The 26,686-nt window shown below is 33.9% G+C and overlaps 1 protein-coding gene across 1 annotated transcript in view; it reads left to right on the top strand.

The window, feature by feature from the left end:
* Positions 1-5,825: 5,825 nt before the first annotated feature.
* The window catches only part of C17H8orf88 (chromosome 17 C8orf88 homolog), a 33,312-nt gene continuing 12,451 nt past the window's right edge, over positions 5,826-26,686 (top strand). Inside the window, exons 1-3 of the mRNA XM_065895714.1 lie at positions 5,826-5,895; positions 8,621-8,694; positions 15,985-16,054. Of these exons, the coding sequence (XP_065751786.1) occupies positions 5,826-5,895; positions 8,621-8,694; positions 15,985-16,054 (214 nt within the window). The remainder of the gene's footprint in view (positions 5,896-8,620; positions 8,695-15,984; positions 16,055-26,686) is intronic.

The following is a 26,686-nucleotide window of genomic DNA, read 5'->3' as shown; positions in this document are numbered from 1 at the left end:
CAATGTTAAATTGTGCTTGTATTGAAAGATGCTTCACAAAGAAAAAAAATTTTTTTGGTCAGAAAGCATGAAATGGAAAATATAAGGGGACACTCTAGGCTTATAACTTTTTGATATTTTAGTTTTAATTTTTCCTGCATATGGCAACACGATTTGTGGAGTATAAAGTGTCTTTCGTCATGTAAGTCATAATTAGTTTATCCTGTACTCCTCTATATTTCCTTTATGTTATTTTTCATCTATCAGGTTATCAGTTTGTGCTGTTTACTTACAAGCAGCATTTGGCTTTAAGGAATCCTAACTTTGTAAAAGAGATATTTTGAAGTTGAAAATTAAGATTAAATCCTATCTGGTATAATCCTATATGGGAAATATACATGAAGTAAATGAAAGCATGGTCTTTTCACTTCTTCTCTCAGCTTGTTTCTTTAATTTTATATGCTTTTATTTCTTAATTGCAGCAGAACCATCAGCAGTTTCTAAAGAAATCTAGAATTTAAGTTGTAAATTTTAAGTATAATATTCAGCTTTTAAGTATAATACATATTATGTTTCATATATCTAATCCATTCTGTGGATTAGAATGGCAGTGTACCATGTCTGCAGAGTGAGGAAAGCATAGTAATCCCACAATTTATTTAGTAGTTGAAGAAAAATGGAAAATTGAGGAAATGAAAATTATTAGCACACACCACTTTATTCAGCAAGGTTTTATACATAAATGTTCCTTCTCATAATTAATTTTTTTTTCCATACAAATAGTGTCCACATGGAATAGTGGAGAGTCAGGTGTCTTTTACTTACCAAACACACAAGTTTAGAGACAAGGGCGTGAACTTTATAGTCGGAACCTCATTTCTACCAATTACTAACCGTGTGAACTTGAGCACATCTCTTATTTTTCTTAGCCTCAGGTTTCTCATCTGAAAAGTAGCTAATAATGATTTTCTACAACAGTTAATGTATGGCTCAAAATTAAATGAGATAGTATATGTAAAGCATTTAACATGTAGTAGGATCTCAAAAAATGGAGTTTTAATTAAAAAAGAATAGGATATGTTGGGTAATGAAATTTTGCCCCAATTGATCAGTATATATACTTATCTCATGGTACTATATTTTAGAAAATTTTAGGTTAATTTGTAATTTCAGAATTGGTAGGCCCTTATATTTAGTTTGGTATATTTTTTTTAAACAAACAAATAACCTAAGATATAGTTAGTATTCTAGATGAAGAATAGCACCTACACAGGTTTCCTGACTTGCAAACCAGTGTTCTGTTCATACCACTTGGCATTTTAAGATGATTTGTGTAAACTTGAAAAACAACTTTAGTTAGTAACCATTTCTCAGCATGTGTTAATATAATGAATTTTTGAGACATTGGATCAAAATGTCCTTTAAAAATATTTATACCACAAAACTATATATTTACATTTCAAAGACAACTTTATGACAGGCCCACTACTTGCTACCCAATGTTGTATGTAGGGTTATGTTTTTTTTGCAACTGTTCTTTGTAACACTTGATATCATAAATGCCTAACCTAGGTAGCTTCAAAGGAAAGGAGTTCTACATTCAATGAGTGAGCAGACATTAGAGTTTAAGATTGAAGTTATTTTATATGCTGACTGTGTAGTTCAGCTGTCTTTATTTGTAACCCAGAGAATTAGGCTTTGGTTTGTGGAGCCCTGTCCTTCATAGATTCTGATCCTAGATCAGTTTTACAATAATAATTGCTTATTATTGTATAAGGTAAATACTTTTCCATTAATAACACTGTTTAAGACATGATGCTGTTATGTAGTATGCATCGCAAACTTATTCCCTATAATGTCACTGTCTCTATGCAGACATAGTTTACTTTAATAATTTCCTTAACTGATGTGGATTTATGTATCTGGGGACTTTGCTGTAGTTTTCATACTACAAATTGAAAGGGTAGGTGGTACTGAAAAATCTTTTCGTTTGTTTGCTTGTTTATTTACATGTGTTGTAAAATCATATAAGAGTTCTGTAACTCCCCAACACTTGGCAACTGTGGATTTGCATTGAATACTGGGGATTTGCATTGCTCAGCAACTGGAAAGACTTTACAACCTACCAACTCGATTTCAGCTGAGCAATGAAAAATAAAAAAGTGTGTGCCAAAGTACTCTATTGTATTCTTTTCATATGGGAAACAGGATGGAAAATTACTACTACTAGTATTAGAGTCCTAATTAAAATGGCTAGGATAAACATTAAATAATGCAATATTAGACTGTTCTTTGGTCCATATTAAAATATTCCCTTCCACATAGAAAATATTCAATAACTATTTGAAGTGGGGTTTTTTTGCTACATATGCTTATAACTATTTTTTTTCCTATTATATCAAAGTAGTTCATTAGTTTTGTTTAGAAGGTTGTTAATCACTGTGCTGAAATACCAGTTAACATACACATTACAAATCTAGATGGGTGTTAACTTAGAGTACTGGCTTGCATCTCTCCGAATTTCAAGAAAAAGTAACTATTTTGTGCTTAGTTATCATTGCTAACTTTGAGAGATAGTTTATAAATTTATGATTTTAACACTTGAATTATGTCCAAAGGCATTTTTTTTAAGATGAAAACATTTCTTTGGAGCATAAAGAAAGTGATTAACCCTATTTTATATTTAGGGAAACAGTCACTTAGACCAACCTCTGCTTAAAATCATGGGTTACAATCAGTTTCTGGATGAGCAAGTGCAAAATCAGGTGGAGTTTTACTTTTGACTTTGTCTTGATAGGTATCAAAATTTGGAAAGCTTTTGGTCCATTCAGGCATCAGAAGATTTTCATTAAATAGGAGGTATTTAAATTTATAGATTTATTTAGTAAAACTAATTATGTTGCAGCTACTAAAATACAAAGATAAATAAAGCCTAGTTTTTTTGGCTTAAACTAACTCACAGTCTAACCAATTAGGCATATAATAGATTTTTTGTATGATACATTTTAGAAAAATTAATAGGCAAAATATTGGGTTGGTCAAAAATTCATTCAGCTTTTTCATAAGAAGTCATGGAAAAACCCGAATGAACTTTTTGGCCAACCCAATACAATATGGACCACTGGAGGAAGAAAGAAAAATCATTATTGTTGCTACCACTATTGTTATTTTACTATCAACTATTTGTTAGGAACTAGAGAACTTCATGTGAACCAGTTTATTTAATGTTAGCGTTGAGACATGAGGATACTTTCCAAGGAAGTAGAGGGAACTTGACCTTGGCTTTGAAGGATGAATAGCAATTTGGGAGAAGAGCAGCAGGGAGAGTGATGGAACTCCAAACAGAGCACCTGAATATATATGATGAAACAAAATAACATTTATGAATTCAACAACTTAGTGAACATGTACTGTGTATTAGACACTGTGCTAGCCATTAGAGATATACCTGAGTGATAGAGCTATAATTTTATAGTCAGATAATAAGTATTTGAAACTAATGCAACACACTGGAAGAGGATACAGGGGTGATTTATGAGCACATAAGAAGGGTACTTAATGAAACTTGGACAGTTCTGCCTGTGTGAGAGGTGGAAAGAGAGTATGGGGCTAGCTTGATCATAGCATCTTGGCCAAAAGCATGGGGATGAGCATACCCATCACTTTTTAGACTCATGACCTTGGGCAAGTTACCTGATTTCCCTAAGCCTTCTCTGTAAAATGAGGATAAAAAAATGATAAAATTACATTTATTTAACTTTTACTATGTACCAGGCATTGTGCTAATGCTTTATACAGATTTTCTTTTTTAGTCTTCACATCAAACTTAGGAGATAGGGGTTATTGTTTTCCATAATTACATAACTAAGTGGTGGAGCTATGATATGAACCTAGGTAGGCTGACCCAAGACCTGAGCTCTAGCTGTTAATAGTGCCTAATTTATAAAGTTGTTCTGAATATTAAATAATGTGACATAGATAAGTGGTTTACTGTGCATGACACATGGATGTTGGGTCCTGTTTCTATTAATAATTCAGGAGGTGATGGGGTACTGAAGTTTTTTAAGCAGGTATTTGTGTAAGGAGATCATAGTTTGGAGACTATATTCACCCATTTGTTCAGCAGATGCTTGTTTTACACCTACTTTGGATCCCGTCCAAGTACTGAGTTAGTTGTAGGGGACACAGGAGGAATGAAAATATTGTTCCTCACTTTAAGAAGACTCTGTTCCTCACTTTTGCCTAGTATGGAAGACAAATCAGCCATTATAGTGTGGTATATAGTATAGTATAGTACAGTGTTCTCTAAGTGGCATGATAAGGGCATATTCACTGTGTCCCAGGTACATAGGTACATAGGGAGAGGGAGTATTTTAATCAGTCTAGGTGTTCAGGGAGATGAATTAAGAACTACTGTGGGACTAAAAGAGTAGTGGTGGGAGTAAAGAAAATATATTTGAGAGATATTTTGGAAGTAGAATAGATAGGAATTAGAGACTGATTATGGTGTGGGGGCTCTAATATAGACAAATTTAAGGTGTCTTTAACTGAGGGTGATATGAGGGAGTTGGTGATGACTTAAGGAATACAGGAGGAGGGACATCTTTGGAGTCAAAGTAATGAATTTGATTTTTTTTATAGTAATAACATTTATTTAGCACTTGCCTTGTGCCAAGTAGTCTTTTTTTTCTTTTTAACATCTTTATTGGAGTATAATTGTTTTACATTGTTGTGTTAGTTTCTGCTGTGTAACAAAGTGAATCAGCTATACATATACATATATCCCCATATCCTCTCCCTCTTGCATCTCCCACCCACCCTCCCTATCCCACCCCTCTAGGGGGACACAAAGCACTAAGCTGATCTCCCTGTGCTACGCAGCTGCTTCCCACTAGCTATCATTTGGTAGTGTATATATGTACACTACATTTGGTAGTGTATATATGTCAATGCCACTCTCTCACTTTGTCCCAGCTTACCCTTCCCCCTCCCCGTGTCTTCAAGTCCATTCTCTACATCTGCATCTTTATTCCTGTCCTGCCCCTAGGTTCTTCAGAACCTTTTTTTTAGATTCCATATATATGTGTTAGCATATGGTATTTTTCTCTTTCTGACTTACTTCACTCTGTATGACAGACTCTAGGTCTGTCCACCTCACCACAAATAACTCAATTTCATTTCTTTTATGGCTGAGTAATATTCCATTGTATATATATACCACATCTTCTTTATCTATTCATCTGTCGATGGATGCTTAGGTTGCTTCCACGTCCTGGCTATTGTAAATAGTACTGCAATTTTGGATATGTTAAATTTGAGGTACCTATAGTAAAATATAAATGGAAATATCTTTTGGCAATTAGAAAGATAAAACTGGAATTTAAAAGAGAGGTAGATGCTGGATGTGTAAATTAGGGCATATTTATCATGCAGATAGGTAGTTGCAATCATAAGAATAGATGAGAGTAGCTAAGAGGACCAAAGCCAAATTTGGACGAATCCCTAAGTTTATTTGGAGAAAAGTAGGAATCAGCTAAGGAAGTTAGAAGAGGCAATCAAAGAAATAGGAAACAAAACTTAAAGAAAAGAGTCAGGGGAGTTAAGGGAAGAAAATGTTTTAAAGAGGGAATATTCAGTTGTGACAGGTGCTGCAAAGGGGTCTGTGGTTTGTTGCATGTTATTTTAAATGCTTTGTTTTGTGTTTTCCACCTTAACTTATAAAATAGTTCTCTTCAAATGAATGTCGTGGTTATTTGTATATATGTTAAAGCAACTTGATTATCTTGTCTAGAAGATAAAATGTATTTTTCCCGCCTAAAGTATGGAACCTCAAGGTCTTTGAAACAATGGAAACCAAAAAGTTGATTGGTAAACCACTTCAACCAGCAAGACCTGTCCGTCATCTGACTTCTCCTGGTGAGTAATCTAGGGTACACATTTTAAAAAATTAATTGGTTAATGGCTAATTAGTATTTGAAAGGCCAAATAATATATAAATAATGTGTATATACAATATATAAGTAAATAAATATATAAATGGTGGATGTTTAAAAAATAATGAAAACCAATGATCTCCACTGTTTAAAGAATTTAGAAGTATTACCAAAGAGAAGGATTCTTTTTTTATTGAAATATAGTTGATTCACAATATTGTGTTAGTTTTAGGTATACAGTAATGATTCAGTTATATACATATATATATATATATATATATATCTTCAGATTATTTCCAGTATAGGTTATTATAAGATTGAATATAGTTAATTGTGCTATACAGCAAATCTTTGTTGCTTATCTATTTTGTGTATAGTAGTTTGTATCTGTTAATCCCGTACTCCTAATTTATCCCTCTGCTCCTCCCTTTCCCATTTGGTAATCATAAGTTTACTTTCTATGTCTGTGAGTCTGTTTTATAATAGATTCATTTGTATTATTTTTTAGATTCCACATGTAAATGGTATCATATAATATTTGTCTTTGTCTGATTTACTTCACTAAGTATAATATTTTCTAGGTCCATTCATGTTGCTGCAAATGGCACTATTTCATGCTTTTTTATGGCTAATATTCCATTGTGTATATATCACATCTTCTGTTGATGGGAACTTGGGTTGTTTCCATATCTTGGCTATTGTAAATAGTGCTGCTATGAACATTGGGATGCATGTATCTTTTTGAATTAGAAATTTTGTCTTTTCTGGATATATACCCGGGAGTGGGATTGCTAGATCATATGTTAACTCTATTTTTAGTTTTTAAGGAACCTCCATACTGTTTTCCATAATGGCTGCACCCATTTACATTCCCACCAACAGTGTAGGAGGGTTCCCTTTTCTCCACACCCTCTCCAGCAATTATTATTTGTAGGCTTTTTATTTATTTATTTTTTTGTGTGTGGTATGCGGGCCTCTCACTGCTGTGGCCTCTCACATTGTGGAGCACAGGCTCCGGACGCGTAGACTCAGCGGCCATGGCTCATGGGCCCAGCCGCTCCGCAGCATGTGGGATCCTCCCGGACCAGGGCACGAACCCATGTCCCCTGCATCGGCAGGAGGACTCTCAACCACTGCGCCACCAAGGAAGCCCTATTTGTAGACTTTTTGATGATGGCCATTCTGACCTGTGTGAGATGATACCTCATTGTGGTTTTGACTTACATTAAGAAATTTCTTAATGGTCTACCAGACCAGCAAAGGTGGGAAGAACTCATGTATTTTTTTTGCCTGAGAGCAACTTGTGTATCTTTTTTTTTTTTTCATGTCTCATTTTCATGGTTAACAACTGGCTTCTGCTCAGAATGATACTCTCAATACAAATTGTGTCCTGTGATTATGATCACTGCAGAGCAGTCATCTGGAGAGAGCATTAGACTTTAAAAAATATACCTAATTGAAAAAAATTAGTACCAAGCAACACTTACAGATTAAGGCTGTGCTTGAGCTGGAACATAAAATCTAATTTTTCAGGAAATCTAAATTTTCTAAAATATTTTCCTTGCCCATAAAACTAAACTTTTGGACAAATTCTTGAAATACTTGGTATTTAATTTCTAAATTTTTTGTTATTATTTTCATTACTAGTATATATATTTATATTTTATGTATATTTGTCTATACATATATACATAAAATATAAAAGTTATTTAAATTCTGTTTAGTCCATGTGTTCAACTGAATAACTGGCTACTTAGAAAAGGGAAAATATAGCCCTTTTACTGGGTACAAAGATGAATCAGAAAATATAGAAATGACACAGCTCCTCAGTCCTCCATTTTTTCTCCTATCTTTGGTTCCTACAAAGAAGATTGTCTCTACTTTGGTAATGTTTCCTTTGAAGATGGCTGTGACTTAGGACAGACAAAATGAAATTAAGGGATCTTCTGGACCATAGTTTAGCAATGCTGAAGCTGTATCCTTCTGGTGCACTGAAGAAGCAGTTGTGTAGGGCGAAGTCTCAGATTTTTTCCTAAAGCGAAGGAAATAAAACCATTGGCAGCCGCTTCTTTCTGTGACTAGCCTTTTTACAGTACTCATCCCTCCCTCATTTGTACAGGTTCAGTTTTCCACTGATCCTTTCCCTTGAAGGCTATTTCAGGGGTAGGTAGGAGTGGGCTGGTAGCCCTGATCTCTCATTTAGTTATATCCTCTTAAGATCTGGACAGGAGTAGGGGTTTATTAAGCAGAATAGTTAAGTAAATCAGAAATTAATTTTAGCCTTTCTCAGCATACTTCTATACTCTCTGGACAACTCACATCCTCAAAGAAATCTACTTTTTCTTCAAGACCCAGATTGAATTATTTCTTTTCGTGAAGCCTTAGTTGATACCCCCAAAGCCCACTCTACTCTCCCCTGGTATCTTCTCTGTACCTGTCACATAACTTATTTTTATTATAGTCATTATTTATGAGCTTGTTTTTTTAAAAATAAGCTATGAACTCTTTTATCTCTGAGCTTTTTTCATGCTTATAAACCCATCTCCTAACATGGTGGCTGACATTTCATTGTGTTGAGTAAATGAACTATCAGAAAACATTTCAAAACAGTGCCTAGAATATCCTAGGTACTTAAGGTTTTTAGGTGGTGGTATACCATTTATTGAAGTAATAGATATTTAAAACGTTTTTTTTTTCTCTCCTAACAGGAACAGTATTCCCTTTCAACTTCCAAAACGAATATCCATGCAACACCCAGTACTTACAAACTGGAGTTAGCAGAGTAAGTCTTAGAAGTTATAATAAAATAAAGCATTACGACTGGAAAGTAACATTTGTTAGATGGCTGTTGTGTGCCAGGTACTATACTAAGTGCTTTATATACTTTTTAAAAGTTATGATCTATTTCAGGCATATATTAAAGAGAATAAACACTTATTAATACCCATTGCTCACCGTTTTCAAATCTAAATATTTTGTTTTATTTGCTTTAGAAAATGTTAAAGCAAAAAACCTTACAGGTAAAATTTTAAAAACCTATATATCCCTGCACCATCCCATTTCCTTCCTATACTTCCCCAAGATAACTGTCCTCAATTTATTATTGTTTTCGTGAATGTATTAGTACTTTTGCTATAACAAATAGAATTGTTTTAACTGTTCTACAATTTTATATAAATAATATTTTACCTACACATATTCTGCTATGTTTTTTCACATTTAGGTTTATATTTAAAATTTTCTAATTTAATGACTAAATAAAATAGTCGCAAATTTAAAAATTTAAAATATACAAAATGACATTTAGTGAAGTTTCCCTCCAATCTCTATCCCCCAGTCACCTATTTCCTCTGATCAGAAGTAACCATTGTACCCCTTTCTTATCTAGAAACTTCCACAAATACATTATGCATAGACTAGCATAAATATATTTATAAATGGATACTAGGCAACTGTTAAAATGAGTAAAGCAGTTCAATATGTGCTGATACAGAATAATCTCTTTATATATATATATTAAGCTGTCACATTTCTTGTTCCATTTTCTGTCATGGGCATGACACTTGTTTCTGTTTTATAATAGAAATAGAAATATTTTATAATAAATGCTACAATAAACACCCATCTATATGTTATGTTTAATACATGTTTGAGAGGTTCTCAGTAGTATAAACCTGTAGTAGAATTGCTATATACTGTCAAATTTCTCTCCAAAGTGATTTGTACAAGCAATGCATGAAGTACTCTGATTTTTCTGCATCCTTACCTTGTTATTGTCAGACTTTCACTCTTTTTTTTTTTTTTTGCGGTACGCGGGCCTCTCACTGTTGTGGCCTCTCCCGTTGCGGAGCACAGGCTCCGGACGTGCAGGCTCAGCGGCCGTGGCTCACGGGCCCAGCCGCTCCGCGGCATGTGGGATCTTCCCGGACCGGGGCACGAACCCATGTCCCCTGCATCGGCAGGCAGACTCTCAACCACTGCGCCACCAGGGAAGCCCGTGACTTTCACTCTTTTTTCATGTTTAATGGGTGAGAAATGTATCTTGTCGGTTTTAATTTTTAATTCTTTATTACTTTGAATGCAGCATCTTATGTTTAATTTGGCCATTTGGTTTTTCTCTTTTGTGAATTATCAGTTCATATCATTTGCCCATTTCTCTTGGTCTATGAGAGAATTGTTTATTTTTTGTGTGTGTTTTTTTTTTCAAACTATAAAATTTTAATGTAGTCATATTTTAAATTTTTTTATGATTTCATGCTTTGTATCATTGTTTATGAAGTTTTCTCATCCCTAAGATCAAAGGATATTTTTCCTATATATTCTTCAAAAAGATTTAAAGTTTTGCTTTAATATTTAAGTGTATAGTCTACCTGAAGTTAATTTTTGTATGATATAGATAGAAATCTATTTTTTTCATATAGAAGACCAGTTGTAAAGCACAATTCATTGAATGATTTATTCTTTCCATTCACATTTATGCCATCTTTATAAGTTTTCAGATAAATAGGGCCTGTTTCTGGACTCTTAATTCTTTTCCATTGATCTATTTGTGTATCTCTGTGTCAGTACCATGATATCTTAATTACACTTGCTTTATATTAATTTTTTAAGCCATTGTAATGTTTTGTTTTATCTGTTCCAGTAGTTAGCATTTCCCTAATTAATACAATAATAATATTCATACCACTCTTTGGAACCCTTGACCTTCTTATAGAAACTTTATAAGTAAAAAGGAGTATGTTAATATTGTAAATTTTATAGAGAAAAATCAATTAATTAGATACACTTCTAAGTTTAAAATTTTGTCTGCTGCTTCAGTTATAATGCAAAAGCGAACAGAATCTATGTCAGAGATATATCACATAATTTATAATGAAGGACACTTTTTACTAACTCTGTATTTTTTTAAACCAACTTTGTTAAGGTATAATTTACATACAGAAAAATGAACCCATTTGTTCAAAGAGTTTTGATAAATATATACCTCATGTAACTAACCCCACAATGAAGCTACAGAGCTGTAGTTTCATCTTCCCCCAAAATACTCTTTTATTCCTTTATAGTCATTCACCATCCCCACTTCCACTAATCCTAGTGCTCCTTCCTCCAGGCATCCACTGATCTGCTTTCTTTAACTATACATTAGTTTTGGCTGCTCTAAAATTTCATATAAATGAAATCACACAGTCTATATTCTTTGGTGTTAGATTTTTTTTTTTGCGGTGCGCGGGCCTCTCACTGTTGTGGCCTCTGCCGTTGCGGAGCACAGGGTCTGGACGCGCAGGCTCAGCGGCCGTGACTCACAGGCTCAGCCGCTCTGCGGCATGTGGGATCTTCCCGGACCGGGGCACAAACCCATGTCCCCTGCATCGGCAGGCAGACTCTCAACCACTACACCACCAGGGAAGCCCTGGTGTTAGATTTTTTTTTGCTCAGCATGTTTTTGAGATTCTTCCATGTCCTTGTAGATAGCAGTAGTTGGTTTGTTTTTAATTTGGAATAGTATTCTGCTGTGTGAATATAGGACAATTTATTTATTCCTCAGTTGATGGACATTGGATTGTATCTAGTTTTGGGATATTATGAATAATTTTGCTGTGCATAATTGTGTTCACGTCTTTGTGCGGACATGCACACAATACCCAGGAGTGGAATTGACGGATCATATGTTAAGTTGGTTTAGAAACTGCCAAAATGTTTTCCAAAGTGGTTGTACTTTCTTACATTCCCACTAGTAGTGTGTGAGGTACCAGTTGCTTCACATCCTTGTCAACACTTGGTATAGTCAGTCTTCATTTTTAGCCATTTTAGTGTGTGAGTAGTTGTATCTCATCGTATTTTATATTTGCATTTTCCTAATAATTAATGAGATTGAGCATTTTATCATGAGTTTATTTACCATCTGTAGTTTTCTTTTTTCTTTTTGGTGTCTGTTCAGATCCTTTGCATGTTTCTAATATTTGAGTTGTCTTTTTATTCTTTTATTTTAAAAAATTATTTTAAAAGATAATATACAAAAGCAAATCACTATATCCTATATGTGTGAATTTATTTCTAAACTCTATTATGTTCTACTGATTTATATGTCTGTTTTTTTCCAGCTTTATTGAGATATAATTGACATATAATGTGTAAGTTTAAGGTATAGAATGTGATGATTTGATACGTGTGTATGTTGTAAAATGTTTACCACAATGGGTTCAGTTAACATATCCTTCATTTCACATAATCACTATTTTGTTGTTGTTGTTTTGTTATAGTGAGAACATTAAGATATACCCTCTTAGCAGCTTTCAATATACAATATAGTATTGTCAACTATAGTTATCATGCTATATACTAGATTCCCTATATGTCTATCTCTTGGTCACCATCACACTTTACAGACTGCTGTAGCTTTCTGATAAGTCTTGAAATCAAGTAATGAAAGTTCATTAACTTTATTCTTTTTCAAATTTGTTATTCTGGGTCCTCTGCATTTCCATATAAGTTTTAAATGAGGCTGTCAGTTTCTACAAAAAAGCCTATTGGAATTTTGATTGAGTTTAAAAATTAATTTGAAAAGAATTGACATCTTAATTTTGAGTTTTTGATCCATAAACATGACATTTCTCTCTGTGCTTTGTTTTTTTCAGCATAGGGGTCTTGAGCATCTTTTGTCAAATTTATAAGCATTTTGTATTTTTTGATACTATTGTTAAGTGGTGTTTTTGTAAATTTCAAATTCCACATCTTGGATACTAGGATATAGAAATACTATTGATTTTTGTATATTGACCTTGCTAAACTCACTTCTTAGATCTCATAGCCTTTTTGTAGTGTATTCCCTCCCATTCTTGCTCTATTGTCATAATTTTACTTTAGTTTGTGCTATAAATACACAGCACATTGCTACTATTTTTGCTTTTGTATATTATATTTTAAAATAATTTTTTAAAATAAAAGAATGAATTTTATTTTACCTTCATTTATTCCATTTCCAGCACTCTTAATTTCTTTGTGTAAATCCAGGTTTATTACTGGTATTATCTTTCTTCTGCCTGAACAACTTCTTTTAATCTGTTTTTTTAAATTATTACCTCATAAATAAGCACTTGAAAACTTTGGCTTAACAACAACTTATTATCTTTCATGTGTCTGTGGGCTGACTGGTCTTAGGTGACCATTTCTCAAAGATGTGGTTGCAATCAGATAACATCTAGGTCTGGAGTGCTTTAAAGTCTTGACTGGACTGGATGGCCAGATGGCTCACTCACATGGCAGGTAGTTAATGCTGGCTGTTGGTTTAGAGTTTAGCTGCCCCTGTAGACTGGAAGGGGCACCTACAAATGACCTCACCAAATGGCTTGGGCTCTTTACAGCACCACATCTGGGTTTCAAGACTAAGGCCTGGAAACCAGCAGGGGCCTGTCATATTAGATTGGTCTGAGCAATCACAGAGCTTGCTCAGATTCAAGGGGAGGAGATAAAAGAATGTCAAGAATGTGTGGCCATCTTTGATCTGTTTAAAAATAATATGAATTTCCCTTCATCTGTATTACCAATTCATGGCCTTCACCCATTCTTTTTATTTATTTATTTATATTTTTTAATTAAAAAAAAGTTTTATTGGGATATAGTTGTTTTGCAATGTTGTGTTAGTTTCTGCTTTATAGCAAGTGAAGTGGAGTTCCCTGTGCTATACATCAGGTTCTCATTAGTTATCTATTTTATATGTATTAGTATATATATATATATATATATATATATATATATATATATATATATATATATATATGTCAATCCCAATCTCCCAATTCATCCCACTTCCTCCTTCCCCCTTGGTGTCCATACATTTGTTCTCTACAACTGTGTCTCTGTTTCTGCCTTAGAAACAGGTTCATCTGTACCATTTTTCTAGATTTTCTCTTTCTGACTTACTTCACTCTGTATAGCAGTCTCTAGGTCTGTCCATGTCTCTACAAATGACCCAGTTTCGTTCCTTTTTTATGGCTGAGTAATATTCCATTGCATATATGTGCCAGTCTCAGAGACCACTGGGACAATACTAAATGCACCATTCTTTTTTATAGGCTTTTTCCCCCATTGTTTCCTAGGAGATCCTTTATACTACAGAAATTAGTTCTTTATGAGTTACAGTATTTTTCCTGTTTACATTTTGCCTTTTGAGAGTGTTTATAAATCTTACTCTTTAAATTTTCATCCTAGGAATGGATGTTGATATGAATTTCTCTCTTCCTGTTCTCCTTCCTTATCTCAGTGGTGTACATTTGTTTAAGATAAGTGACAGGGTCTGGGAACATTTTTGCTATAAAAATGAAAAGGCTAAATAGAATATCTAGGTGTGCAGATTGGGTATTTCACCACAAATTGTAAAGAACCTTGACTTGAAAAAAAAATGGTGTTTATTTTGCTTTATTCAAGCCTGGTCAACATTTTTCATTTCCTAAACTAGCCATATTATCCCATGTTTTGCAGCTCAAAGGCTGCTTTTCTTCCATAAACATTCATTTTTCACCGGTCAGCCAGCCTAATTCCTATTAATCCTATAAGTGTTGTTTAAGCATCACTTCCTATGTAAAGTGTTTCCTGAAATTTCTAAGTCAAATTTGATACCCCTTCCTTCCATTGCACCTTCTGCATATCGTTATTATAGATCTTCTCAAGTTTCATTGTCATTTAGTGTTTTATTTTTCTGTCTACCTTTTAGTTTGTGATCCCTCCAGAAACATATACTGGAATGTCATGTTCATCTTTTTTTTTTTTTTTTTTTTGCGGTACGTGGGCCTCTTACTGTTGTGGCCTCCCCTGTTGCGGAGCACAGGCTCCAGATGTGTAGGCTCAGCAGCCATGGCTCACAGGCCTAGCCGCTCTGCGGCACATGGGATCTTCCCAGACCGGGGCATGAACCCATGTCCCCTGCATCAGCAGGCGGACTCTCAACCACTGCCCCACCAGGGAAGCCCTATGTTCATCTTTGTATTCCCAATACAAAGCACAGTGCCAGTCATGTAGTAGGCACTCTGTGTTTGTTAAATGAGTGGGTTTAATAGGGCCACTGCTATCCATTTGGTGCCTTTACAAGAATTAGAAGAAGAACAAAAAATTATATAAAAATACAGATTTTGTTAGAATAAGATACCTTGCTGCCACCTGCTAGGATATCTGCCACATCTGTGCTGTGAATGATACCCCTTTAGATCCACATTCTTCATAACTATATGCAGTAGCCCTGAGTTTCAAAAGCTAGCTTGACTACCTCTTATCTATGCACTTTTGGATTTGTTACTAAACACTTTTTGTCTTGATTTCCCTTGCCTGTAACATGGTGATCATAACACTTTCTTTACTTCCTTGTAAGATTATGACAGTTAAATGAGATAAGACATAGATAATCACCTTATAAAATTTTAGTAGGTGTACTTTCTTACATGCTATGAAAGATTTGAAATAATCTACATTTTCAGTTGTTAATATGTGCAGGCATGACAAAGTAAATTTACTTTTCTTCAGCTTTATTGAGATATGATTGACAAATACAAATTTAATATATTTAGGTTGAACAACATGATTTTTTTAAAAAGTTATGTAACCTGATGATGTAATATACATACATATTGTGATATGATTACCACAATCAAATTAATTAACACACACAATTTATATGGAAACACAAAAGACCCCAAATATCCAATCTTGAGCAAGAAAAATGGAGGTGGAGGAATCAGGCGTCCTGACTTCAGACTATGCTACAAAGCTACAGGAATCAAAACAGTATGCTACTGGCACAAAAACAGAAATATAGATCAATGGAACAGGATAGAAAGTCCAGAGATAAATCCACACACCTATGGTCACCTAATCTATGACAAAGGAGGCAAGACTATACAATGGAGAAAAGACAGTCTCTTCAATAAGTGGTGCTGGGAAAACTGGACAGCAACATGTAAAAGAGTGAAATTGGAACACTCCCTAACACCATACACAAAAATAAACTAAAAATGGATTAAAAAACAGTGTTAGATAAAATTATAAAACCTTAGATAAAAAATGTATTTTCTTCTTTCAATAGTGTAAGACGAATGGAATGCAAGCCTTTTCTCAAGGTCTTAATGAACAACATCAGTCTCCAGTTAAAAAAGGTAAATTTTTACCATAATTCTCAACTTTCATAAGAGTTTTAGCATTCATGTAAAGTTAATATTTGCTTAGCTGCAAACCTTAGGTACATAAGAAATTTTATTATATTCTTTTGGTTGATTTCTGTCTATATTTGGTTATAGGTTTGACTGCTCTAAAGGGGAGACCACAATAACAGTGACTGAAACAAGATAGAAGTTTATTTCTGTATCTTCTGTATCATGTAAAATTTTGAGCTGGTGTACTCATTCTGGTTTGTGAAGTTGCTACCAGCCCCTGTATTATGCTGTCCTATGGCTTTACAATCCTCAATACATGGCTTCTATCTTATTGCACAAGATGAATGCCTCTACTCCAGCCACATGTCCCCTCTCTAGCCATCAGGAAGGAAGGAGGAAGAAAGTTCTAAAAAGTATGACCCAGAAGTTGCATATATAACTTCTATTTAATTTCTCATTGGCCAGAACTTAGTCATGCTGTACAAAGCAGACTGGAAAATATAATCTTTAGCTTTCCAGCCAGCTAATTCTATTGCTGAAGCAGAAAGGAAGAATTGCTCTTGGGAAGAACAAATAGTCTTTCCCACACCAGCTACTTTTTAATAAAGTAAAGATTATTTATTAATTTAGTTTCCAAATTTTTGTCAACCAATCTATGTATGTAATTTAAAAGTTACAAGTTATAAAAAATACTCTATTAGCATTTTCTTCCAGTATTTAACTCCATATTCTAAAGAAAATATTTAAATTGTTTCCATATTTCTCATTTTTTATATTTTGAAAGCGTCTTTTGGAAAATGAGAATTTATGTCTTTCACATCAGTCCCCTCACTTCTTCAACCCTTCTATCTAACCCCTCCCCATCACATAGTTACTTAAATTTCATTTATAGCATCATCACTCTTTATATTATATGACTATATAAATACAGTTGCTTGGCTGAGAGGTGCATATCTCCGTTTCATACAATCCGTCTTTTTTCCTGGAGTTAACGTTTGCCTTGTTTTTCTATGCAACTGTTGTTAACTTTGCGCATCAGTTGCTCCAACAACTCTGCCACACTTATATATATATTTTCCTTATGGTCATATATATATCAGTTGGCAGTTTTTCCCCTGAAGGAGACTTTCCTTTTAGAATCTTCCATTATCCTGTTCCAGTATGGATTAATTACTCTTCAGTACTGCTGTGAAGCTGTTTTCCTGGAATGGACTTCTACTGTTATCTGGGGATATTCCCCTTGCAATTCTCAGGTTTCTTTTTTCTTCTTTTTGATTGAAGTAAAACTCATCATTTAAACCATTATAAATGTACAATATCATGCAACCATCACCACTATCTAATTCCAGAACATTTTTATTACCCCCAAAGAAACCTCATACCCATTAAGCAGTACTCCCTCATTCAGTCCTCTCCCCAGCCACCAGCAAACACTAATCTGCTTTTTGTCTTTATGGATTTACTTATTCTGGACATCTCATTTAATATAATTATAAAATATATTACCTTTTGTTTGTGGCTTCTTTTATTTGCCATAAGGTACTCAAAGTTCATCCATGTATCAGTATTTCATTCCTTTTTATGGATGAATAATATTCCATTGTATGGGTAAGCCACATTTTATTTATTTCTCAGTTAATGGACATTCAGTTGTTTTTACTTTTTGGCTATTATGAATAATATTGCTATGAATATTTGTGTACAGATTTCTGTTTGAACACCTGTTTTCATTTCTCTTGGATATATGCCTGTGAGTAGATTTGACAGGTCATATGGTAGTTCTGTGTTTAACATTTTGAGGAACTGCCAAACTTTTCCACAGTGGCTATACCCCTTTACATTACCAATAGCAATGTGTGAGGGTTCCAATTCCTTGACATCCTTGCTAGGATCTTTTTTTTTTTATCATAACCAATCTAGTGGGTGTGAAGTGGTATCTCATTGTGATTTTGATATTTATTTCTCTAATGACTAATGATCTTGAGTGTCTTTTCATGTGTTATTGGCCATTTGTATTTCTCCTTGGAGAAAGGTCTATTCATGTCCTTTGACCATATTTTAATTAGGTTGTTTTCTTTTTGTTGTCGAGTTTTAAGAGTTCTAGATACTAGACCCTCATCTGTTCTCTCCCTCTCTCTCCCACTTCCCTTCTGCCTTCCTCCCCTTCTCTCTCTCCCTGTGTATGTGTGTGTGTGTCTATGTGTGTGTGTAATAAATATATACATATATTTATTAGGTATTAGATATGTGTATATAAGACCCTTATCAGATATGTAATAATAGACACTAGACTCTTATCAGATATATAATTGTCAAGGACTTTTTCCTTTGTCTTTTCATTCTCTTAATAGTATACTTATATGTACACATTTTTAAAAATTTGTTGAAGTCCAATTTATCGTTTTTTCTTCTGTTGCCCATGCCTTTGATGTCATTTCTGAGAAATTGCCAAATCTCAGGTCATAAAGATTTATCCCTATGAGTTTTACAGTTTTAACTCTTACATTTAGGTCCATTTTGAATTAATTTTTGTATATGGTGTGAGTTATAAGCCAACATTCACTTTTTAAAATTGAGGTATAGTTGACATACAATATAATATAAGTTTCAGGTATGCAGAATACTGAATCAATTTTAAAGGTTATATTTCATTTATAGTTATTATAAAATGTTGGCTATGTTCCCTGCGTTATACTATATATCCTTGTAACTTATTTATTTTATACATGGTAGTTTGTACCTCTTAATTCCCTACCCCCCATATTGCCCCTCCCCCTTCCCTCTCCCTTCTGGTAACCATTGGTTTGTTCTCTATATTTGTGAGTCTATTTCTTTGTGTTATATTTAATAGTTACTTTTATTTTTTAGATTCCACATATAAGTGATATCATACAGTATTTGTCTTTCTCTGACTTATTTCACTTAGCATAATACCCTCCAAGTCCATCCATGTTGTTACAAATGGCAAACTTCCATTCTTTTTTGTGGCTGAGTGATATTCCATAGTATATGTATGCCACATTTTCTAATTCCATTCATTTGTTGATGGACACTGGGTTGCTTCCATATCTTGGCAATTGTAAGTAATGCTGCTGTGAATATTGGGATGCATGTATGTTTTCATTTTTTTCAGATAAATACCCAGGAATAGAATTGCTGAGTCATATGGTAGTTCTATTTTTAGTTTTTTTAAAAATCTCCATTCTGTTTTCCACAGTGGCTGCACTAATTTATATTCCCAACAGAAGTGAACCAGGGTTCCCTTTTCTTCACATCTTCACCAACATTTGTTATTTGTGTTCTTTTTCATGATAGACATTCTGACAAGTGTGAGGTGCTATCTTGTTATGATTTTAATTTGCATTTCTCTGATGATTAACGATGTTGAACATCTTTTCTTGTACCAGTTGGCCATCTCTATGTCTTCTTTGGATAAATGTCTATTCAGGTGTTCTTCCCATTTTTTTAATTGGGTTGTTTGTTTTCTGGATGTTGAGTTGTATGAGCTGTTTATGTATTTTAGATATTAACCCCTTATTGGTCATATCATTTGCAAATATTTTCTCCCATCAGTACGTTATCATTTTGTTTTGTCAGTGGTTTCCTTTGCTGTGCAGAAGCTTTTAAGTTTAATAGGGCCCATTTGTTTATTTTTGCTTTTATTTCCTTTGCTTTAGGAGACAGATTCAAAAAAATATTGCTACAATTTATGTCAAAGAGTGTTTCACCCATGTTTTCTTCTAGGAATCTTATGGTTTCCAGTGTTACATTTAGGTCTTTAAACCATCTTGAGTTAATTTTTGTATATGGTGTTAGAGAGTGTTCTAGTTTCATTCTTTTACATGTAGCTATCCAGTTTTCCCAGCACCACTTATTGAAGATACTTTCTTTTCTCCATTGTATATTGTTGCCTACTTTGTGGTAGATTAAATGACCATAAATTCATGGGTTCATTTCTTGGGCCCTCTATTCTATTTCATTGATCTATGTGTATGTTTTGTATCCTACTGTTATTTTCTTTTAATTGAAGTACAGTTGATTTACCATGTTGTGTTAGTTTCTGATGTACAGCAAAGTGATTCAGTTATACATACACACATATATATATTCTTTTTCATATTCTTTCCATTATGATTTATTACAGGATATTGAATATAGTTCCCTGTACTATACAGTAAGACCTTTTTGTTTATCCATACTGTTTTGATTACTGTAGCTTTGTATATAGTGAAGTCAGGGAGGATGATACCTCCAGTTCTGTTCCTCTTTCTCAAGATTGTTTTGGCTATTTGGGGTCTTTTCTGTTTCCATACAAATCTTAAAATTATTTGTTCTAGTTCTGTGAAAAATGCCATTGATATTTTCATAGGGATTGCATTGAATCTGTAGATTGCCTTGGGCAAAATGGTCATTTGAATAATATTAATTCTTCCAGTCCATGAACAAGGTATATCTTTCCAAATATTAGTGTCGTCTTCAGTTACTTTCATCAAAATATTAGCAAACTGAATCCAACAATACATCAAAAGAATCATACACCATGATCAAGTGGGATTTATTCCAGGATGCAAGGATTTTTCAAAATCTGCAAATCAATCACTGTGACACACCACATTAACAAATTGCAGAATAAAAATTATATGATCATCTCATTAGACACAGAAAACGCTTTTGACAAAATTCAACATCCACTTATTATAAAAACTCTGTAGAAAGTGGGCATAGAGGAATCATACATCAACATAATAAAGGCTGTATATGACAAGCCCACAGCTAACATCATACTCAATGGTGAAAAGCTGAAATCATTTCCTTTAAGATAGGCAAAAGACAAGGATGCCTACTCTCACCAGTTTTATTCAACATAGTATTGTAAGTCATAGCCACAGCAGTCAGACAAGAAAAAGAAATAGAAGGAATCCAAATTGGAAAAGAAGAAGTAAAACTGTCACTGTTTGAAGATGACCTGATACTATTCATAGAAAACCCTAAAGATGCCACCAGAAAACTTCTAGAGCTCATCAATGAATTTGATAAAGTTGCAGGATACAAAATTAATATACAGAAGTCTGTTGCATTTCTATACACTAACAACAAATGCTCAGAAAGAGAAATTGAGGAAACAGTCCCATTTACAATTGCATCAGCAAGAATAAATACCTAGGAATAAACCTGCCTAAGGAGATAAAAGACCTGTACTTGGGGGCTTCCCTGGTGGCGCAGTGGTTGAGAGTCCGCCTGCTGATGCAGGGGACACGGGTTCGTGCCCCGGTCTGGGAAGATCCCACATGCCATGGAGCGGCTAGGCCCGTGAGCCATGGCTGCTGAGCCTGCGCGTCTGGAGCCTGTGCTACGCAACGGGAAAGGCCACAACAGTGAGAGGCCCGCGTACTGCAAAAAAAACCAAAAAACAAAAAACACCTGTACTTGAAAACTGTAAGACACCAACTTTATAGTTTTGCATTAGGTATGCAGTTTTCTCGTCACCATTTCTTAAAAAGACAGTTTTTTTCTTCATTGAACAATCTTGGCACCTTTGTAGAAAACCTTTGACCATAGGTTTATGTGTTTATTTCTGGGCTCTCAGTTCTGTTCCCTTGATCTGTAAGTCTACCCTTATTTCAGTACCACACTGTTTTGTTTACTATAGCTTTATATTAAGTTTTGAAATTGGGAAGTATGAGTCTTCCAACTTTGTTCTTTTGCCAGGTTGTTTGGTTATTTGAGATCCCTTGCAATTCCATGTGAGTTTTAGAATCTGTGCTTCCATTTCTGCAAAAAAAAAAAGAAAAAGACAAGACTGTGGGAATTTCGATATGGATGGCATTGCATTTGTAGGTCACTTTGGGGGATTATTGCCATCTTAACAGTATTGAATCTTCCAATCTGTGAACATGGGATATATTTCCATTTATTTAGGTATTCTTTAATTTCTTCCAGCAGTTTCTTAGTTTTCAGTGTACAAGCCTTATACCTCTTTGGTTAAATGTATTCCTACATATTATTTTTGATGCTAAAAAACTGGTTTTCTTAATTTCCTTTTTGTGTTATTTATTAATTGTGTATAAAATACCACTGATTTTGTGTGGGGACATTTCTATGAGCTTAAAGAAATAAAGGATCATAAGAGAAAATTATGAATAATTAATTGTATGCCAATTAGGTAATTTAGATGCAATAGAAAAATTTCTAGAAACACAGAAATTACCAAAACTTACTCAAGAAGAAATAGAATATCTGAGTAAACCTATAAAACGTCAGGAGATTGAATTTGTAATACAAAATCTCCCAACAGAGAAGAGTCTAAGATTGTTGGCCTTACTGGTGAATTCTACCAAACATTTAAAGAAGAATTAATACTAGTCCTTCCCAAGTTCTTCCAAAAAATCGAAGAGGAAGGGACACTTCCCAACTCCTCTATGAGACCAATATTACTCTGATATAAAAGCCAGACAAAGATATCACACAAAAAGAAAACTACAGACCAATATCTCTTAAAATATGGGTGCAAAAATTCTCAGTAAAATACTTGAAAACCATATTTAGCAGCACAATAAAAGATTATGCACTATGGCTAAGTGGGATTAATCCCAAGAATACAAAGGTGGTTCAACATTTTAAAATTAATCAGCATAATACACCACATTAACAGAAGGCAGGGGCAAAGAAGATACATCACTATCTCATTTGATGCAGAAAAAGCATTTGGCAAAACCCAATACCCTTTCTTGGTAAAATCTCAGAAGCAAGGAATAGAAGGGAACTTCCTCAACATGATAAAAGGTATATATGGAAAACCCACAGCTAACATTGTACTCACTGGTGAAAGACTGAAAGCTTTCCCCTCTAAGGTAAAGAACAAGTCAAGGATGCCCACTCTCACCACTTTTACTTAACATTATGGAAGCTCTCACTTGAGCAATTGGTCAAGAAAAAGAAATAAAAGACATTCAAATAGGAAAGGACAAAGTATTCTCCAGTCACACATGACATGGTCTTATGTGTAGAAATCCTAAAGAATCCACATAAAAAATTTAAACCTAATGAATTCAGCAAAGTTACAGGATACAAAATCATTGTCATTTATGATTTTAGTAATTTGAGTCTTTTTTTCTTAGTCTTCATCAATTTTAAACTTTTCAAATAACCAACTTTTTGTTTTGTTGATTTTCTCTGTTGCTATTTTATCTCTATTTCATTTATCTCCACTCTAATCTTTATTTCCTTCATCCTTGTAGCTTTTGATTTAGTTTGCTCTTATTTTTACTAGTTCTTTAATTTTTAATGTTAGATATTGATTTGAGCCATTTTTTTAGTATAGGCATTTATAGCTGTATGTTTTACTCTGAGTGCTGCTTTTGCTGCATCCCATAGATTTTGGTATGTTGTCTCCTTGTTTTCACGTCTTAACGTGTTTTCTCACTCTTCTGTTATTTTTCTCTTTGACCCATTGGTTGTTTAAGAATATGTTTTTAATTTACACATATTTGTAAATTTTCCAGTTTTACTTCTGTTATTGATTTGTAGTTTCATTCCATTGTGGTCAGAGAGAATACTTTGCATATCAGTGTTTTTAAACTTTTTGAGACTTCTGTGGTCTAACATATAGTTTGTCCTGGATGTTTTATGTATACTTAAAAAGAATGTATATTCTGCTGTCGTTGAGTGAAGTGTTCTGTATAGTCTGTTAGGTCTATTTGGCTTATAGTGTTGTTCATGTCTTCTCTTTCCTTTTTGATCTTCTGTCTAGTTTTTCATACATTATTGAAAGTGGGGTTTTGAAGGCTCCAATTGTTATTGTTAAACTGTGTGTTTCTTCTTTCAATTCTGTCAGTTTTTCCTTTCTGTTGTTAGGTACATATATGTTTATAATTGTTATCTTTTTAATGAATTCACCCCTTTATCGTTATATAATATCCTTTTTTTTCCCTTTTAACAATTTTTGTCTTAAAGTTCGTTTTCATTTAATGTTAGTATACCCTTTCCAGCTTTCTTTTGGTTATTGTCTGCATCAAATATCTTTTTCATTCTTTTACTTTCAGCTTATTTTGTGATTGGATCTAAAGTGAATATCTTTAGACAACATATAATTGGATCATATTTTTAATCCATTCTGCCAATCTCTGCTTTTTAATTGTTTGTGACATTTAATGTAATAACTAATAAGGAAGAACAGCTCTATCCATTTTGCTATTTGTCTTCTGTAAGTCTTTTATCTTTTTTTATTCTTCAGTTCCTCCATTAATGCCTTCTTTTATGTTTAATAAATTCTTCCTAGTGTATCATTTTTATTCCCTTTTTATTTCCCTTGTCATATATATTTTAGTTATTTTCCTAGTGGTTGCACTGGGGAATAACTGAATTTACAACAATCTAGTTGGAATTAATATCAATTTAGTTTCAAAATTATATAAAACTTTACTCTTATATAGCTATATCCCACCTTTATGTTGTTATTGTCTTTATACATATTTCTACATATTTTGTCTTTATACATTGCATAATCTATCAACCTAGATTTGCATTTTTATGTATTTGTTTTTTAAATCATACAGGACAAAAGAGGACTCACATCCAAAAATTCATTGATACTGACATTTATATTTACCTATGTAGTTATGTTTACTGGTGTTCTTTATTTCTTCGTGTGAATTCTAATTACTGTGTACTGTCCTTTTATTTCAGCCTGAGGATTTCCTTTAGCATTTCTTGTAAGGCAGGTTTACAAGCAATGAACTCTCTCGGTTTTTGTTTATCTACAAATGTCTCAATTTCTTTTTCATTTGAAGGTAGTATTGCCAGATATAGATTTCTTGGTTGACGTGTTTTTTGCTTTTAGTAACTTTTTCATCCCACTGCTTTCTGGCTTCCATGATTTCTGATGAGAAATCAGCCTTTTCTCCAATTGAGAATCCCTTGTAAGTGATAAATTGCTGCTTTTCTTCAAGATTTTCTCTTAGTCTTTTAACAGTTTGCTTATAATGCATCTGAGTGTGAATCTCTTTGAGTGTATTTTGCTTGTAATTTGTTGAGCTTCTTGGATGTGTCAGTGTGTGTATTTCATCAAATTTGGGAAATTTTCTGCTATTATTTCTTCAAACATTCTTTCTGCCCTTTCTCTCTCCCCTATCTTTCTGGGTCTTCCATTATGTATTTGTTGGTATTCTTGTGTAGTCCCACAGGTACCTTAGGCACTGTTCATTTTTCTTCATTCTTTTTTCTTTCCATTCATCAGATTGGATAATGTCATTGACTTATCTTTAAATTTGCTGCTTCTTTCTTCTGCCTGGTCATATCTACTGTTGAACCTTTCTAGTGAATTCTTCACTTCAGTTATTGTAATTTTCTTCTCCAGAATTTCTATTTGATATCTTTTTATAATTTCCATTTCTTTATTGATATTTTAATGATATTGATATTTTGGCAAGACACTTTTCTCATGGTTTCCTTTAGCTCTTTGGGCATATTTAAATTAGTTTATTTGAAGTCTTTCTCTAGTAAGTCCAATATCTCTGCTTCTTCAGGGAAGATTTCTATTAATTTCTTTTTTCCTGTGTGTGGGCCATACTTTATTATTTCCATGACCTGTATTTTTTGTTGTTGTTGAAACCGGATATTTTGAGTATTATAATGTGCTAACTGTAGAAATCAGATTTTCCCCCCTTCCCAGGGTCTGTTGTTCTTGTTTGTTGTAATTGTTGTTTTTCTTGTTTAATGAGTTTTCTGAACTAATAGTATAAAGTCTTTATTTGTCATGTGTGGCCATTCAAGTCTTTTTGATATCTTCATGGTCAGCTAATGATTTGGCACAGATTTCCTTTAATACCTAGAACCAAAAAAAGCCCTTTCCCAGTCTTTGCATATGACCTCTGTGTGTGTGTTGGGGTGTGCCTCCAGTACTCAGTCTAGAAGTTTACAGCTCTGCCTTTGCCTTCACTTATTGCTTGTGAGGAACCTGAAGGTCAGCAAGGGGTGAGAGCTTGGGAACTCCTCAAGCCTTTCTGTGAGCATGAGCCTAGCCTTTAGCATGCATGTAGCCTTCTAAATTCCTTGGAACATCTGAGAGTCTTTCATGCCTTTATTCCCCAACACATCTCTTTCCCTAGCCTTTCCTCCTGAGCTTTTTGTTTTGCCTATTGTTTGCTCCAGTTGTTATCCCTTGTCCTAGGTGGAAGTGGCTAATACATTTCCATCTAAAAGTTTTGACAAATAGATTCAGATAGTAGCCTCAGACCTGGGAGAGTTCTTAGGTGAAATATAGGCAAGTCCTTTGAGATGATTCTTCAGGGAGCCACCAGAGAGGTCAAAAAAAATGCCACCACTATTCTTTGAGACTGGTCTGTATTGCTCTCTCTAGTAGTGGGAACCTAAATCAGGAATGAGGCCTGTTATTTTCAAGGCCACAGCCAAACTGGGTTGGCGGAGATGTTCCCAGGCAAGTTAAAATGCCACAAAACTCTACCAAATTTAGCTGATTTTTTCTTCACTAAGCATTCCCCTGTTTTTTGCAAGGTTTTGATTAAATTCCAGAATTTAGGAAAAAGTTGATTCTGGAAGTTTTTGACACTTTATTTGTTGCTTTTGTGGAGGGAAGGACTTTTAGAGTTCCCTACTTGGCAATTTTCGCTGACATCA

This window comes from Phocoena phocoena, chromosome 17 (genome assembly GCF_963924675.1).
Source record: "Phocoena phocoena chromosome 17, mPhoPho1.1, whole genome shotgun sequence".
NCBI lineage: Eukaryota > Metazoa > Chordata > Mammalia > Artiodactyla > Phocoenidae > Phocoena > Phocoena phocoena.
The sequence above is the reverse complement of the archived record's forward strand: the minus strand, read 5'-3'. Positions and strand labels throughout refer to the sequence as shown.